At 36.4% G+C, this 13,612-nt stretch overlaps 1 protein-coding gene across 1 annotated transcript; it reads right to left on the reverse strand.

The window, feature by feature from the left end:
• Window positions 1-531: 531 nt before the first annotated feature.
• LOC117426390 (ly6/PLAUR domain-containing protein 1-like) lies at window positions 532-13,318 on the reverse strand. The gene is made up of 3 exons (XM_034043911.3): window positions 13,070-13,318; window positions 10,619-10,753; window positions 532-771 (listed from the first exon to the last, which is right to left on the reverse strand). Exons 1-3 carry the CDS (start codon window positions 13,119-13,121, stop codon window positions 536-538), a joined length of 423 nt encoding a protein of 140 aa, XP_033899802.1. The 5' UTR covers window positions 13,122-13,318; the 3' UTR covers window positions 532-535.
• Between the last annotated feature and the right edge of the window lie 294 nt (window positions 13,319-13,612).

Genomic DNA, 13,612 nt, shown 5'->3' on the forward strand with positions numbered 1-13,612 from the left:
CTGTGTATAGACAAAGTAGAAGCTGTTTGTGGGCTGGTTGTGCAGAGGAAGGCAGTGACACCAGGGATCCCAAAAACAGATTAGATGCACAATTACTGTTACTCTCTCATTAAACGAAGGAAGATGTATTCAAAAACCATCCCAATGAGCTCCTGTTAATGGATACTAATCTCATTTAAGATGTTATTGATCATTGCTAACCGTGTTTTATCCAGGAGCTATACTATCCAGTGTTAACATTCCCCGATCTCTTTCCATTACCCTGATTGTGATTGGGTCCCATTTCTATTAGTGTTCTTGCTAACAAAGTCCTAGTAAATGTTGTTTTTGTTTTTTTTACTAAAGTGAAGGTTTTTTTCCTCCAGTAACGATAGATTTTCCTGCCTGACACTGACAAATTATTTAATCTCTTTAAGGACCAGGTTTAATGATTAATGGTTTAAGGCAGTGTAAAGGGGGTGCGAGTAACACTGACGATAATTCTATAATGCTTTAGAAGATCTACACTTTGCTGGTATATCGTAGAAAGCTAGTCCTATGTCAGAAGGACTACAAGTAAGAAGGGCAGCAGGGTGTCGGTGACATGCAGTCGGGTTGCGGGCGCTGCAGCTGAGCTCCCCCTCCTCCTCTGCCTGGGTCCATTGCAAAGGGGGGTGTTGCAGCAGCTAATGCAGACCGAGCCCACCTTTCCAGGAGCGCAGAAAGACTGGTATCCAGAGGAAGCGATGAGGCAGGCTGCCGAGGTGGCACAGGACTTGCGATAGAGTACACCTGACAACACAGAAAAAAGGGTTGTTTAAAGTCAAAGTGACTTCACACATCAGCGTTGTGATTTACACATTCAGCTCAACTTTGGGCATTCAGATAAGCTTATTTTGAGTTAAAAAAAAAAAAATTGGATGGTCTTGAATCAAACATTAATCTTTACAGAATTTCTAGAAGTTCTAGAATTCTTTTTTAAAGGATTCTAAATTTCAAGGGTTCATTTGCCAGCAGAATATTATTACATGTATTATTTGTTCAAATGAGACAATGGCAACAACACTGCTAAATAAATCATATTTTACCCATGGACCGTCTCTTTTGATCTAAAAAAATATATATCTGCATTGCATACAAATGTGCTCCTTTGTTTGGTCTCAACTGATATACCAATTAGTTCTCATTGTGAAATAAAAGCAATTATTTGGAACAAAGCATGACATTCGGCAAAGCACAGCGTGTGACTGAAAAAATGTGGATTACTTAGATTAAATGCCCTTAGTAATAGCACTCAATGTTGAAATAAATGTTGTCAGTTCTGTTAATCATATAAAAGACAAAGACTTCTTGCTGAAAAATGTGTTGAATTTTATTAAGCTGTTAGCATTAGTGTATGTCTTAGAAACTAAATGCATGAAAATTCACTCATTTCTCAAACGAGTTCTTCTGATAAAGGCAACATTTGCATCTTCTCAAAATGTATGTTTCTTAAATGTGTTTTAATTTTTTGGAAGAAAAGGATTGTGTTCAAATAATGAAGAAGCAGAAGAAAAATAAGAACCTTTTTTCCCTCAAGCCATCAAGTAGCCAATTAACTGCAATATTTTTTAAGATTAAACATCAGGCTTTACATTCAAAGAAATACTGAAAAAAAGCTGATATAATATGTAATCCTGCAAGTCTTTTCACATTGACACATAGTCACCTTTTAAAAAATATTGTTTAATTTGTAAAACTTTTGTCTTAAATTGCATTGGAGGTCTGGTAAGACTGAAATGTGCAACAGGGTGAATTGGCTTTATTATATTGCAGAATAACAAGGACATCATCTGCAAACCAATTGAATCAATCAGTTATGTAAGGGATAGCCCAATTACACAAAAAGTGTTTGCTACAAACTGCAGATGGTTTTGTCCCCCTGAACACGTGAACAGCACAGTTAACCAACTCCAGCAAAGCTGGATAATCATGAAACAATGGATTTATATTTACACATGTGCAATACATTGGACTTGAATTTAACAGGGAACGAGCATTAATCATCCTGCAGTGTAATAGTGACGGAAGGTTAAGATGTAGAAACAAAGTTTCTTTAAAAAAACACCAATACTACTACTAATAATAATAATAATAATAATAATAATAATTGTTATTATAATAATACACATAAAAATGGTGTGGAGTGGTGCTCAAGGCTTTGATAAAAAAACAAAAGTACAGCAGAAGTTTTTTAAATGTATTTGGTTAACTTGTTGACTTAGGGAAGAGGCCCAATGTGATTTTAAATGATCAGCAAATACAAAATGGAGGTACATTTTTTTAAATAAAAAGATAAATAATTCTACCAGACTGCAAATGTGTGCTCATAGTCTAGTTGCTAATTTGTTGCATTTATATAACAAGCCTCCTGCAGAGATCTTAAAAATAGACTGATCTTAAGTAAATAGACCACGCTATTGCACAGAGTGCATGCAGCACTGTATATTCATATCAAACCATAAACCAGTGTTGCTGCAATTTAGAGTATGGAAAGGCTACAGGGAAGGATGTTCAGTCGTAGAACATACATCAAAGGATTCTATCTTCGTGTAGGACTGTGGGACTCTGCAGCTTTAATTTACTATTTTCTTTCCTGGATAATTTCTGTCATAAACCCTTATTATAAATTCAGATCTGGAGAACTGAAAGGTTTCTGGAGATCACAGCCATGCATGACCTTTTTCCAAGAGTCCCAAGGCAAGGAGAAGAACCTGCTGTTTCCAGATTGGTGGATCTCCCCCTGCAGAGCAGCACTTCAGAAACATTCCTGAGTCTAACTCTGCATGCTGAGACGGAATCAGCTATTTCCCAGCCACCGGTTTAATTTGGACTTTTTATTTAAAACTAAATAAAAAACTTTAAACTGAAATCAATGGACAGCGTAATATGATTGGCTGACATACTGCTGTAACCTAGGAAACCAGTGAATAATCATTGGCTGTTGCTTGGGTTCAGCCTCCTACACAATTAACTGATAATGACCTTAAAAAAAAAAAAGGTTTTGACAAGGTTTTGTTTAAACTCAGCAACTTCCACATATATCGGCTTAAAATTGTACTGGTCATATTCCCTTGGTGATTCTTTGTTAAAGTTGTATAATCAGCATTGTATTTGGTTGAAATATAAATTAGAACTGTATTAAAATAAATAACCCTTTCCATGTTATTAAACCTCAATACTAAGATGATGAAAACAAACTTGTGTGTGGTCCAGTGGTTAAAGAAAAGGGCTTGTAACCAGAAAGTCCCCGGTTCAAATCCCAGCGCAGCCACTGACTCATTGTGTGACCCTGAGCAAATCACTTAACCTCCTTGTGCTCTGTCTTTCGGGTGAGACGTAATTGTAAGTGACTCTGCACCTGATGCATAGTTCACACACCCTAGTCTCTGTAAGTCGCTTTGGATAAAGGCGTCTGCTAAATAAACAAATAATTAAGAGACGATGAGTAGGGTGTTACCTTATTGCCACACTTCATCCTATCCACTCAAAACATGACCCTGCTTCAATTCTCTTTAAAATAATAGTGCACCTGCAAAATTCAGCCACTAGGTGGCATTTTGCGTTAAATAAAAACCGTGTTTAATAAAAGGTAATTAAGAACACCTTAAAGGGCAGACTTCTTTTGTATTAAATATAACTGTCTTGAATACAAACATAGGTGAGGCTACTCCATATAGACCATTTTGAAAAAGAAAAGAGAGATTTAAGGTACCTCAAACACTAAATTAAAATATAAACCCCTGTGGTCTCACTCAGCAAATGATGACAATCCTGTTCTTGATTCTAAAGTAAAGCTTGCAGGTTCAACTGCTTTAGTAGGTAACTATGAAATTATATGGTTTGTTTTTTTAACAACCACCAGCATCTACTGTACAATACATGTTTAATGATAATGATAAATGCCTATCCAACTTATACAAGAATGATACTGAACATCAGGTATGTCTGGGTCCAACTTACAGTTAATATATCCCCTGGGAAATAAGTAGGCAGTCAAAAAACAACTACTGTCTTCTACAATTAACCAGGCTTGCAATGCAGCTATGGAAGGCAATGGTCTGGTGTTTAATTTAACTGCATGTTTAAAAAATGAGTCGCAAAACTGCATAACACTGTTAAAAATGTCACACCATGATAATCTACCAAATGAATTATAATATAATCTATGTAACACATTGCTTTATTAGTACTATCACTCCATAATTCATAAACCCAGACTGCTACATTTCATCCATAACCACTAAAATGCAACCGCAAACATCTGGCCGTGCCAAACTAACTCAGAAGTGATGCAATACTGTTTCACATTTAACGAATGCGCAACACAGTCGTCGACGTCTCGGGAGAAGTAAAAATATCCAAGTGTCTGTCCTAACTAAAATAGAGGCATTTGACACGAACTTAGTCACACTTTTTATGTTTCTAAATGAAAAGAAAAAGAATGAAATCACATCACATTATGTTTAAATGTTAATCATTTAAAATATGAGTCAATAGTTTTTTTTTTTTTATTCCTAAACAAAATTAATCGCTGTTTTTTATTTCTATATGAAATGAAAAATAATGAGATCACATCTTAACATAAGGCAAGGCACCTGCGATATTGACACGCCAACTTTCTTTGCAACAGCAACCTGAGAAACCAGGAGACTCCTCCTTCAAGAGTTCAACGTGGTTTACCCAATTTAAGTCACAGAGTGATCACATACTCACCACACTGTGCTACGCGACATGTCTTGCTCTGAAACGTGTATCCCAGTTAATGAACCGTCTTCCAGAGTTGTATCCCATTTAAGCACAAATCCTGATTATCAGTATCCCGATTAGGCGGTGCTGACTGTATAAATGAATTACCTAATTACATAACTGTCAGACCATATTTTATGAACATTTTCAAGAAACGATTTTCCTTTTTATGTATCACTCAATACAGAACCTCTCCAGTTCAGTATATAAGCAAGCACTCAAATAGTCAATGCATTTGCTTTCCAGTCTCTAATGTGGAAATGCACTGCCATATAAATAAGCTGCTGTCTATTGTAAAAACAGCCTTACAAATGAATGAAAATTAGAATGGATATGTGCACTTGGTTGTGGACCATGAACTTGATCTCAACATGGCGCATTTCACTTTTAAATAAGGTCCTGGGGAACACAGACCGCTCCAGCCACTGACGCCGCTATATTTCACGGCCTACAGAAATTGGCTGGCCCATAAAAATGAAATTATGCTTCTTTGCATAAGCCAATGCAAGGGAAAAAAATACTAATTAGAAGACTGCTGTACCAAATCAATTCCCTCCATTTGCATATGCACATACATTAGTAGAAATACAGTACATGCTTGTCAGATTGCTTTCAGGGAAAAACAGCACAGCACCAATTTGTGTCAGGAGGAATTAGATACAAATAATTGCTGATCCATTACTCAAACTTTAAAAAAAAAAAAACTTGTATTTGCTCCTCAACTAAAAAAAAGATTACTATTATCCTAGGAAGACAAACTTAATTTGAATGCATTATGAACAATAAGCAACTGGGTGGAACTTGTTTTGGAATTGTTTTCACATACTGCATTACTGTGTCATTTTTCCGAAAGGCAACTTAAAACATGCTCAGTTTCAACTGAATATTCCACCTTCCACATAAATAGGCTTGCTATGTTTTTATATTAATCAGTAAAGCTTGTTAAATGTTGAATGAGTTTGACTGAAATAAATTTATATAGGATAAACATCGGTAAAACCACTCGCTGTTTTTTATTTTCTTACCAAAAATAATCATTTAAAACTAGGGGTCGCTGTCAATCATCTCAGTGGTCCGTTAGTACTGTAGTTTCACTGTCACTTTCATTTCACCCTGTTCTGACAGATCTCGTTGACTGAAGCAGCGCTACAATGCTCTCATTTGTTTAAATGACTGTCAATCATCAAGACCTGCACCAACTGTGCACTTTCATTTGCCAGCTACAGTGCCTGTCAATCAAAGTGACTACTTTGAAATTAGCAGTTTAAGGTGTAGGTAGGCTTTTGCTATAGGTACAGTGGCTCTCAAAAGTATTCACCCCCCTTAACACATTTTATTGTGTTACAACATGGAATCAAAATGGATTTAATTAGGAGTTTTTGCCACTGATTAACACAAAAAAAGTCCATAATGTCAAAGTGAAAAATAAAATCTACAAATTGTTCTAAATTAATTACAAATATAAAACAGAAAATAATTGATTGCATAAGTATTCACCCCCTTTTGCTATGACACACCTAAATAAGCTCTGGTGCAACAAATTGTCTTTAAAAGTCACATAATTAGTTGAATGGCATCCACCTGTGTGCAATTAAGGTGTTTCACATGATTTCTTTTGGTTAGTACATTTCCTAACATAAACTACATCATGAAGACGAAGGAACATTCAAAGCAAATCCGGCATAAGGTTCTTCAAAAGCACCAATCAGGGGTAGGATATAAGAACATTTCCAAGGCATTGAATATCCCCCCGGAGTACAGTAAAGTCCATTATTACGAAATGGGGAGAATATGGCACAACTGTGAATCTGTCTAGAACAGGCCGTCCTCAAAAACTGAGTATCCGGGCGAGAAGGGCACTAGTCAGGGAGGCCACCAAGAGGCCTATGGCAACTCTAGTTACAGTCTTCCACGGCTGAGCTGGGAGACACTGTGCATATGGCAACAATAGCCCAGGTGCTTCACAAAACTGGCCTTTATGGGAGAGTGGCAAAAAGAAAGCCATTGTTGAAAAAAAACTCACATCAAATCTCGGCTAGAGTTTGCCAGAAGGCATGTGGGAGACTCTGAGACCAAGTGGAAGAAGATTCTATGGTCTGATGACACCAAAATAGAGCTTTTTGGCCTCATCGCTAAGCGCTATGTTTTGGCGTAAGCCTAACACCGCACATCATCCTGAGAACACCATCCCTACCGTGAAGCATGGTGGTGGCAGCATCATGCTATGGGGATGCTTCTCTGAGTCAGGGCCTGGAAAGCTTGTGAAGATAGAGGGCAAAATGGATGCAGCAAAGTACAGAGAAATCCTGGAGGAAAACCTGCTGAAGTCTGCAAGAGACCTGGGACTTGGGAGAAGATTCATCTTCCAGCAGGACAATGACCCCAAACATACAGCCAAAGCCACACTGGAGTGGCTTAAAAACAAAAAGGTCAATGTCCTGGAGTGGCCCAGTCAAAGCCCGGACCTCAATCCAATTGAGAATATGTGGAAAGAGTTGAAAATTGCTGTTCATCAAAGGTCCCCATCCAACTTGACGGAACTTGAGCAATTTTGTTCAAATTTGTGTCCAGATGTGCAAAGCTGGTAGAGACTTATCCAAATAGACTCATGGCTATAATTGCTGCCAAAGGTGCCTCTACCAAATATTGACTCAAGGAGGTGAATACTTATGCAATCAATTATTTTCTGTTTTGTATTTGTAATGAATTTAGAACAATTTGTAGATTTTATTTTTCACTTTGACATTATGGACTTTTTTTGTGTTGATCAATGGCAAAAACTCCTAATTAAATCCATTTTGATTCCATATTGTGTGCTGTCTCCCCTGTCTCCCCTGTCTCCCCTGTCGTTTGTGTGTGTCACCCTGCATGAGTCTGAGTGGAAGAGTCTAGGCAGTGCTAGCGTGCTGCCTAGGGTGTCACATGCACAGTGCAGCTGTACGAGAGAGGGGTCTGTGTTGGCTGCACTGTGATTTGTGTTCGGTTCCGCCAGTCTGCTGTTTGCGCGAGACCGAGGGTCTGAGCGATTGGTCTGTGTGTATGTAAATGTGCCCTTGTGTGTGAGCCAGTAGGGCTCGAGGGAAATCCCTATTTAGGAGCTGCCTGCGCACAGCTTGCGTGTGGTGTTGTGTTGCTGGCACAGCCTAACTGGGCTACTTATCCTTTTTCTAAAAACAGTGTCCTTTTGTCTGCCGTTCCATTTTCAATAAAAATAGCAGTTTTAACTGCTTTGATCTGCAACCTGCGCTGTCTCAATGGCATTAAAAGTCTGTGTTTTTTTAAAGCATAATGGTCGATTTCACCCATTCCCTGCTTGAATGGAAAAAAAAAACTGGTAAATTCTTTCTAAAATAAACGTCGATATTAATTGTCGACTTGGCAAAAAAATAAAAATCGAACAGTAGCAAGCCAACACATAAACAGACATTATAACGCAAATAAAGGATAGAAGAATGGACCAAGCTAAAAAAAAAAAAAAAGGTTAGAAGGGTTGCATAACCATCAGAAGCTATGTTTTTAAGTTGCTCTTGTCAGTTCTGAGTTACAATTGTTTCCATATTAGATTCAGTTAGGTGAGCAATTATATTTATACAACAAAGTAAGTAACTGGTATTTAAAGCAGACCTACCATAACAGTTTGTTCGTTACTTATAACAATACATATTAAATGTGTACAGACACCAGAATTGGACATCTGAAGTGTGCTGGTTTTCTTAGTGATGTTGTGGGTTTATCTATGTGGGAACATTGTAAATGTACTTTTTCCTGTATCGATTAATAGCCTCAAGGTTTTTGTTTATTGTTGTCTCGGTAGAATAGCTTACACAATCGAATCCTGTTTTCAGTCCCTGTGTTGTACAGTATGCAAGTATTTACCTATTAAGGGTTAAGTACTTCTCAAGCATTGGAACTTTTAAGTAGCTCATCTTTAGACTAAAGCTCTAAAACATTCTCTGGGTTCTTTGTCCCATCCATCTATTCAAATAAATTATGCCTAAGGGATTTTTTTAAAAGCATTTTACTACAGACACATTATAAAATACATTAAAATGGCAACATTATCAAACACTTTGAACTGAATTTCGTTGAACTGAAAAAAAAAAGTTGAATTTAATGCAGTGTATTAAAACTTCAAGTATGTTTCTTTTGAAAATCTAATAAAGTGCCGCACTCTTAATGATCCATGACGCATTAAGATGATGATGTATAATTGTGTTTCTGAAATGAAAAAATATTAATATTGCAGACTATAAGTTACTGTACTGGAACAAGTGCTGTTATTTCTGCAACACAGTTAAACATTTCTGAAGTAGCTGTCAACATATTCAGACATATACAGTAAGTGAAATACCACTGGCATTTTTAGAAACTGCCTTAGATATGCAAAATAGGTACCCTCACTAATACAATACCCTCACTAAGTGGTAAACAAATTCTACCGATTCCACTTATGCCAAGCTTCCAAAGTTCTTATAGTACACCCCTGAATTTAAGTAAATTTTATACACGAATCTCACAAATGTATTTAACTCTCACTCTTGTCTTTTGACCATAACCAATTACTAGTCCAGAGTGGATCCAGTGATATAACATGAATGCTATTTACCGTGAATTTCATCAGAAACAATGCAGTATTCCAAATCATTCACTGTTTAAAGACAATGAATTAGACGCTGCTTTATTCTCTTGGTTTCTGCAGGAACGTGAACAGGGAGGCGGGGACATGAAAGCTTAAAGGAGGGCGCCAACATCAGCGTGGGCAGAGTCGAGTGAGACAGCTGCAGTCCCATTGTCTCCACGATTGGGACCCTTAACTCAAAAACCTGGGCTGGCTGTCGTGTGAGAGAATGTTCATAGATGTGCCCCCCCAAGTTCGTCTGCCTCGTCGTTACAATATGGTATTTTAATATAATTTTTTACTGATAATGAATTTGATAAAAGCAAACATTTTAGCAAGCTGTAAAACTATCAAAGCCTGAATGCTTATCTAGTGTAGTGTAGTTACAAATAAATGAAACGTGGCTTTTTGATTGGTTAAGAAGTATTTCAGTTAAAATACCGAACACTGAATAATTTTGGGTTGTGGGTTCATTATTCCTGTGTTCATTTGGGTCACCAATCAAAAAGTTTGGGAAACACTGGGCTATACCACAACTTTTTTCTCTTTTTATAACCTTAGTAGACCATCACTGTTTAGATCAATTGTATAAACTTCCTCAAGATACACATCTCCCAATAGCGTACTCATAATATGCCTAATTTCAACTTCCTGGTCAGCATGACTACTGCATATGCCTTCATCGCCATAAAGTTTTCATGGTATATTCATGGATTTTACACAATATAATACAGTAATTAATGGCTCACATTGCCAATGAGTGGCAATGAATAGAATTTAACTATGCATGCTGTAGCATAAATGTATAATAATAAAACTAGGCCTATGTTTTGACAAGCGTTCTGTTTAATGTCAATGTTTTCTCCTAGACTAGAAATTTCTTTAGATTTACTCATACGAAAAAGCACTCACCAGCAAAGTGGTTCTGTGAGACAGCATTCCTTTTAGAAATCCGTATTTAGAGACCTAAAGAAGAGGTGCCTAATGGTGTCTTCACTGTTCTTTTATCTTAACAAATAGCAACGTGGTGCTGAACACAGAGGCTCGAATGGGGCTCTAATGCTTGTCTGGAAGACGTTTTAATCGAAAGAGCTTGAAACAATATTGCAGCAGATAGGTGTTATCCACTTCTATTTCAATAACATTCAGAGGCAGCTAACTGTGCCCTTGATAATGTATTTTTCTATATTCAATTTGCCCCTGAAAGGTTTTTGGAGTGAAGCATGTCCTTACCATCACTTCTCATGACCACCTCTTTTTGGCACATGTCCTGGACATTGACAGTACAGTTCACTATATTTTCCGGGGAGGAACAGTCATGCTTCTCAAACTCTTCACACTGGTAACATTGGATTTGCAGTGTAACCCCTAAAGGAAGACATAAATGATGTGGCAACAGTTTAAAATACAGTAGAACCGCTGAGTTATGAGCACCTAGGGAATGGAGGTAGTTTGTAAGTCTGAACTGTCCGTAACTCTGAAAACGACTTTTAATACACGTGTACACCTGCTATCTACAGTCTTAACCTGGTGAATAATACAAGGATACAGCACAGTAATGCAATCCTCATATTGCTATGGTTTGAAAAGCTTTAAAACTGTACTACACATGGGAAAATTCTAAACGTATTATTTAAATTGTAACTGTAGCAAAAACACATATTTAAATGTCCAGGAAAACCTGGGCTAACGTAGTGCTTTTTTTAATTTATTTTTTAAACACAATACATTTGTGCAGCTTGCTCAGTCCTCCTTTGGTTTGAAATCAGATGTCATATTGCAGATAAATCTCAAATAGTCAAACCCATGATATAAAGTTGATATAATTAATCATGCATGTCACTTATCATAAAAAAACAGAACAATAAGTGTAATTTATAAGTGCTGGTATTAAAAAGAAATAATGATTTCCTTTGGAATAAATGTGGAATTCTCAGGGAACCATTATAATTTGTCAAGATTTTGCACTTATCCATTTTAAACCTAAATTCGTGCTTTAATTCAGATCTCATGACCATGGACTTGTTTTATAGTGTGAAAAAAAAATTAACAGCTATTAACTGATGAGAAAATAAAAAAATAAAAAAAAATAATAACATGCGCTGTAACAGAGATGGTCTCTATAAATATACAGATTTTCAATCACATTTCAATTTTCCATACAGCACTCATATTTGCTAAAAGGTTATGATTATTAACTGCTGGTTAACTATAATAGTAATAGTTGATTGACAGTCCCCTCCAGTCAGTGGGCATACTAGTGCAGCAATAAGAAGAGACCCTTTTAAAAAAATGAAAAAGTGAAGTGTGGTATACCATGTAAAAGCATAGCGAAGCGTATTAAAGCACAATAAAAGCATTGTGAAGCACAGGAGCGCATGGCAAATCACAGATAAACAGCAGACTCATAGATCTGCTTAAATATTAAAATGTACCAGAGGCATAATGAATATTTACAACATATTCATATTTTGATAAACACACAGAAGAACTATAATGTGGTGTGTACAGCTCATCAATAAACACAAACTGAAAACATTTTACAAATATATTTGACATCTTTGTTTTGAGTTGCTCTAACTGACTTTTCTATTGTTTTTGCTTTGGTATGGCTTTTGACTAAATATTGAGTATTTCTGCATTACATTCCTCCATCTATACCCTTCTTAAAGCTTACAATAGTAAAATCATAGCAACGTGTAATAAAGCAGAGTGAAAGCTTGAAAAAGCACAGGTAAACATTGTAAAAAATACTGTGGTAAAGCATGTTTAGAAACATGGGAAACCAGGGTAAATGCATAGTATGAACATGGGGGGGAACAAAATGTGATAAACTTTTATAAGGGTTAATATCGAATTACTTCATTGAATCTCTTTTTAGGATATTTATAAGATGTATTAATAAAAACAAAACATTATCCATTAAGAAACAAGTAAACATCTGTAATAATGATTATTTTTTTTTGTTTAATGTTTTTTTTTTTTTTCAGAGTAGACAACATATGAGAAACATATTCTGAGAAGTGCTTGACGGAGATGTAACTATTCCATAAGGCGTTATTCTGGAATTGCGCTATGATGACTAAAACAACATTCACGTCCCACATCGCAACAGAACTACCACCTGGTTTGTATCAAAGTGCAGAATCAAAAGTGTCTCTGTTGTGCTTTAGTACATCACGGCAACACAACGCCGTTAACATTGCTATGGATATTTTACACAATGCATATAACGGTTAAATAAATGAAGCATTTAACTCTACGTGCAAATAAAGTGACACTTTATAAACTCCAAATATTAATACAGTTCCGCTGTTAAATATGTGAGGTAAAAGCTACTCAGTTGATTGATATGCATTACATTTCTTGAGCTGAAATAATGGAAATCATGCAGATCTCTTAAGCGACTGTATTCAGTGGCCTTATATACTTATCTAATCATATTCGTTGCATAAATATAAATGTACACCGATGAAGAATACAACTGGATTCATAATCAATGTTTCTGTGGTCTGCGGTCTGTACAATTTAGAAGTATTACAAAAAAAGAAAAGAAATAACATACCTACTAATAATGTGTATGTACATTTTGTTAAACATCATCCGCGTTGACTAAGGGAGTTAATCATACCACCAACAAAAAACCAAAAAAAGTTTAATACAATAATGTAATCCAAGTTCTACCTGTATTGAGTAAAAATCCACACACAGCTGTGTAAATGATGAGGAGCCCCATCCTCTCCCGGGTGTAGTTTGTGGCAAAAACATCAGAACTAATTTATTACGAAAGAAAGAAAGGCTTTCAATAGGATCCACATCATCGCGCTTCCTATTCACAAGCTCTGAGCAGAACACAGGTCTGGGAGATCGAAGCAGAGTGAAAATACTGGAGATTCAGATAATTAAAAATATATATATATATCACGTGATAGCCGCTGATCGTCAACAGCCCTCGAGCTATTCATTCCACATACAAGCATACGACGAGTTCTAGTTTAGGAGTGAGTGTTTGCAAAATCCAGGAGGGAAAAGTGATAATAATAAAGAAAATAACAAAAGCTAGTGCAGAAATAAGATAGTTATAACGGAACTGTGTTTTGCCAGGGACTTGGAAAGCCATAAAATACAGTGAAACCCACCTAATGTAACTAGTAAATCTAACAGATAAGGATTTAAGGGAAATTGATAGTGAAGATTCGTGGAGTCAGGTTAAAATTACACATTGTG

This window comes from Acipenser ruthenus, chromosome 11 (genome assembly GCF_902713425.1).
Source record: "Acipenser ruthenus chromosome 11, fAciRut3.2 maternal haplotype, whole genome shotgun sequence".
NCBI classification, from domain to species: domain Eukaryota; kingdom Metazoa; phylum Chordata; class Actinopteri; order Acipenseriformes; family Acipenseridae; genus Acipenser; species Acipenser ruthenus.

Bases quoted from the DNA above. Each gene is read 5' to 3' on its own strand.
- LOC117426390 (XM_034043911.3), bottom strand. From the start codon at position 13,121: ATGGGGCTCCTCATCATTTACACAGCTGTGTGTGGATTTTTACTCAAT. The intron at 10,754-13,069 runs GTAGAACTTGGA...GTCTTCCTTTAG, and splicing joins TGGATTTTTACTCAATACAG to GGGTTACACTGCAAATCCAA. The intron at 772-10,618 runs GTAAGGACATGC...CTGTGTTGTCAG, and splicing joins GGTGGTCATGAGAAGTGATG to GTGTACTCTATCGCAAGTCC.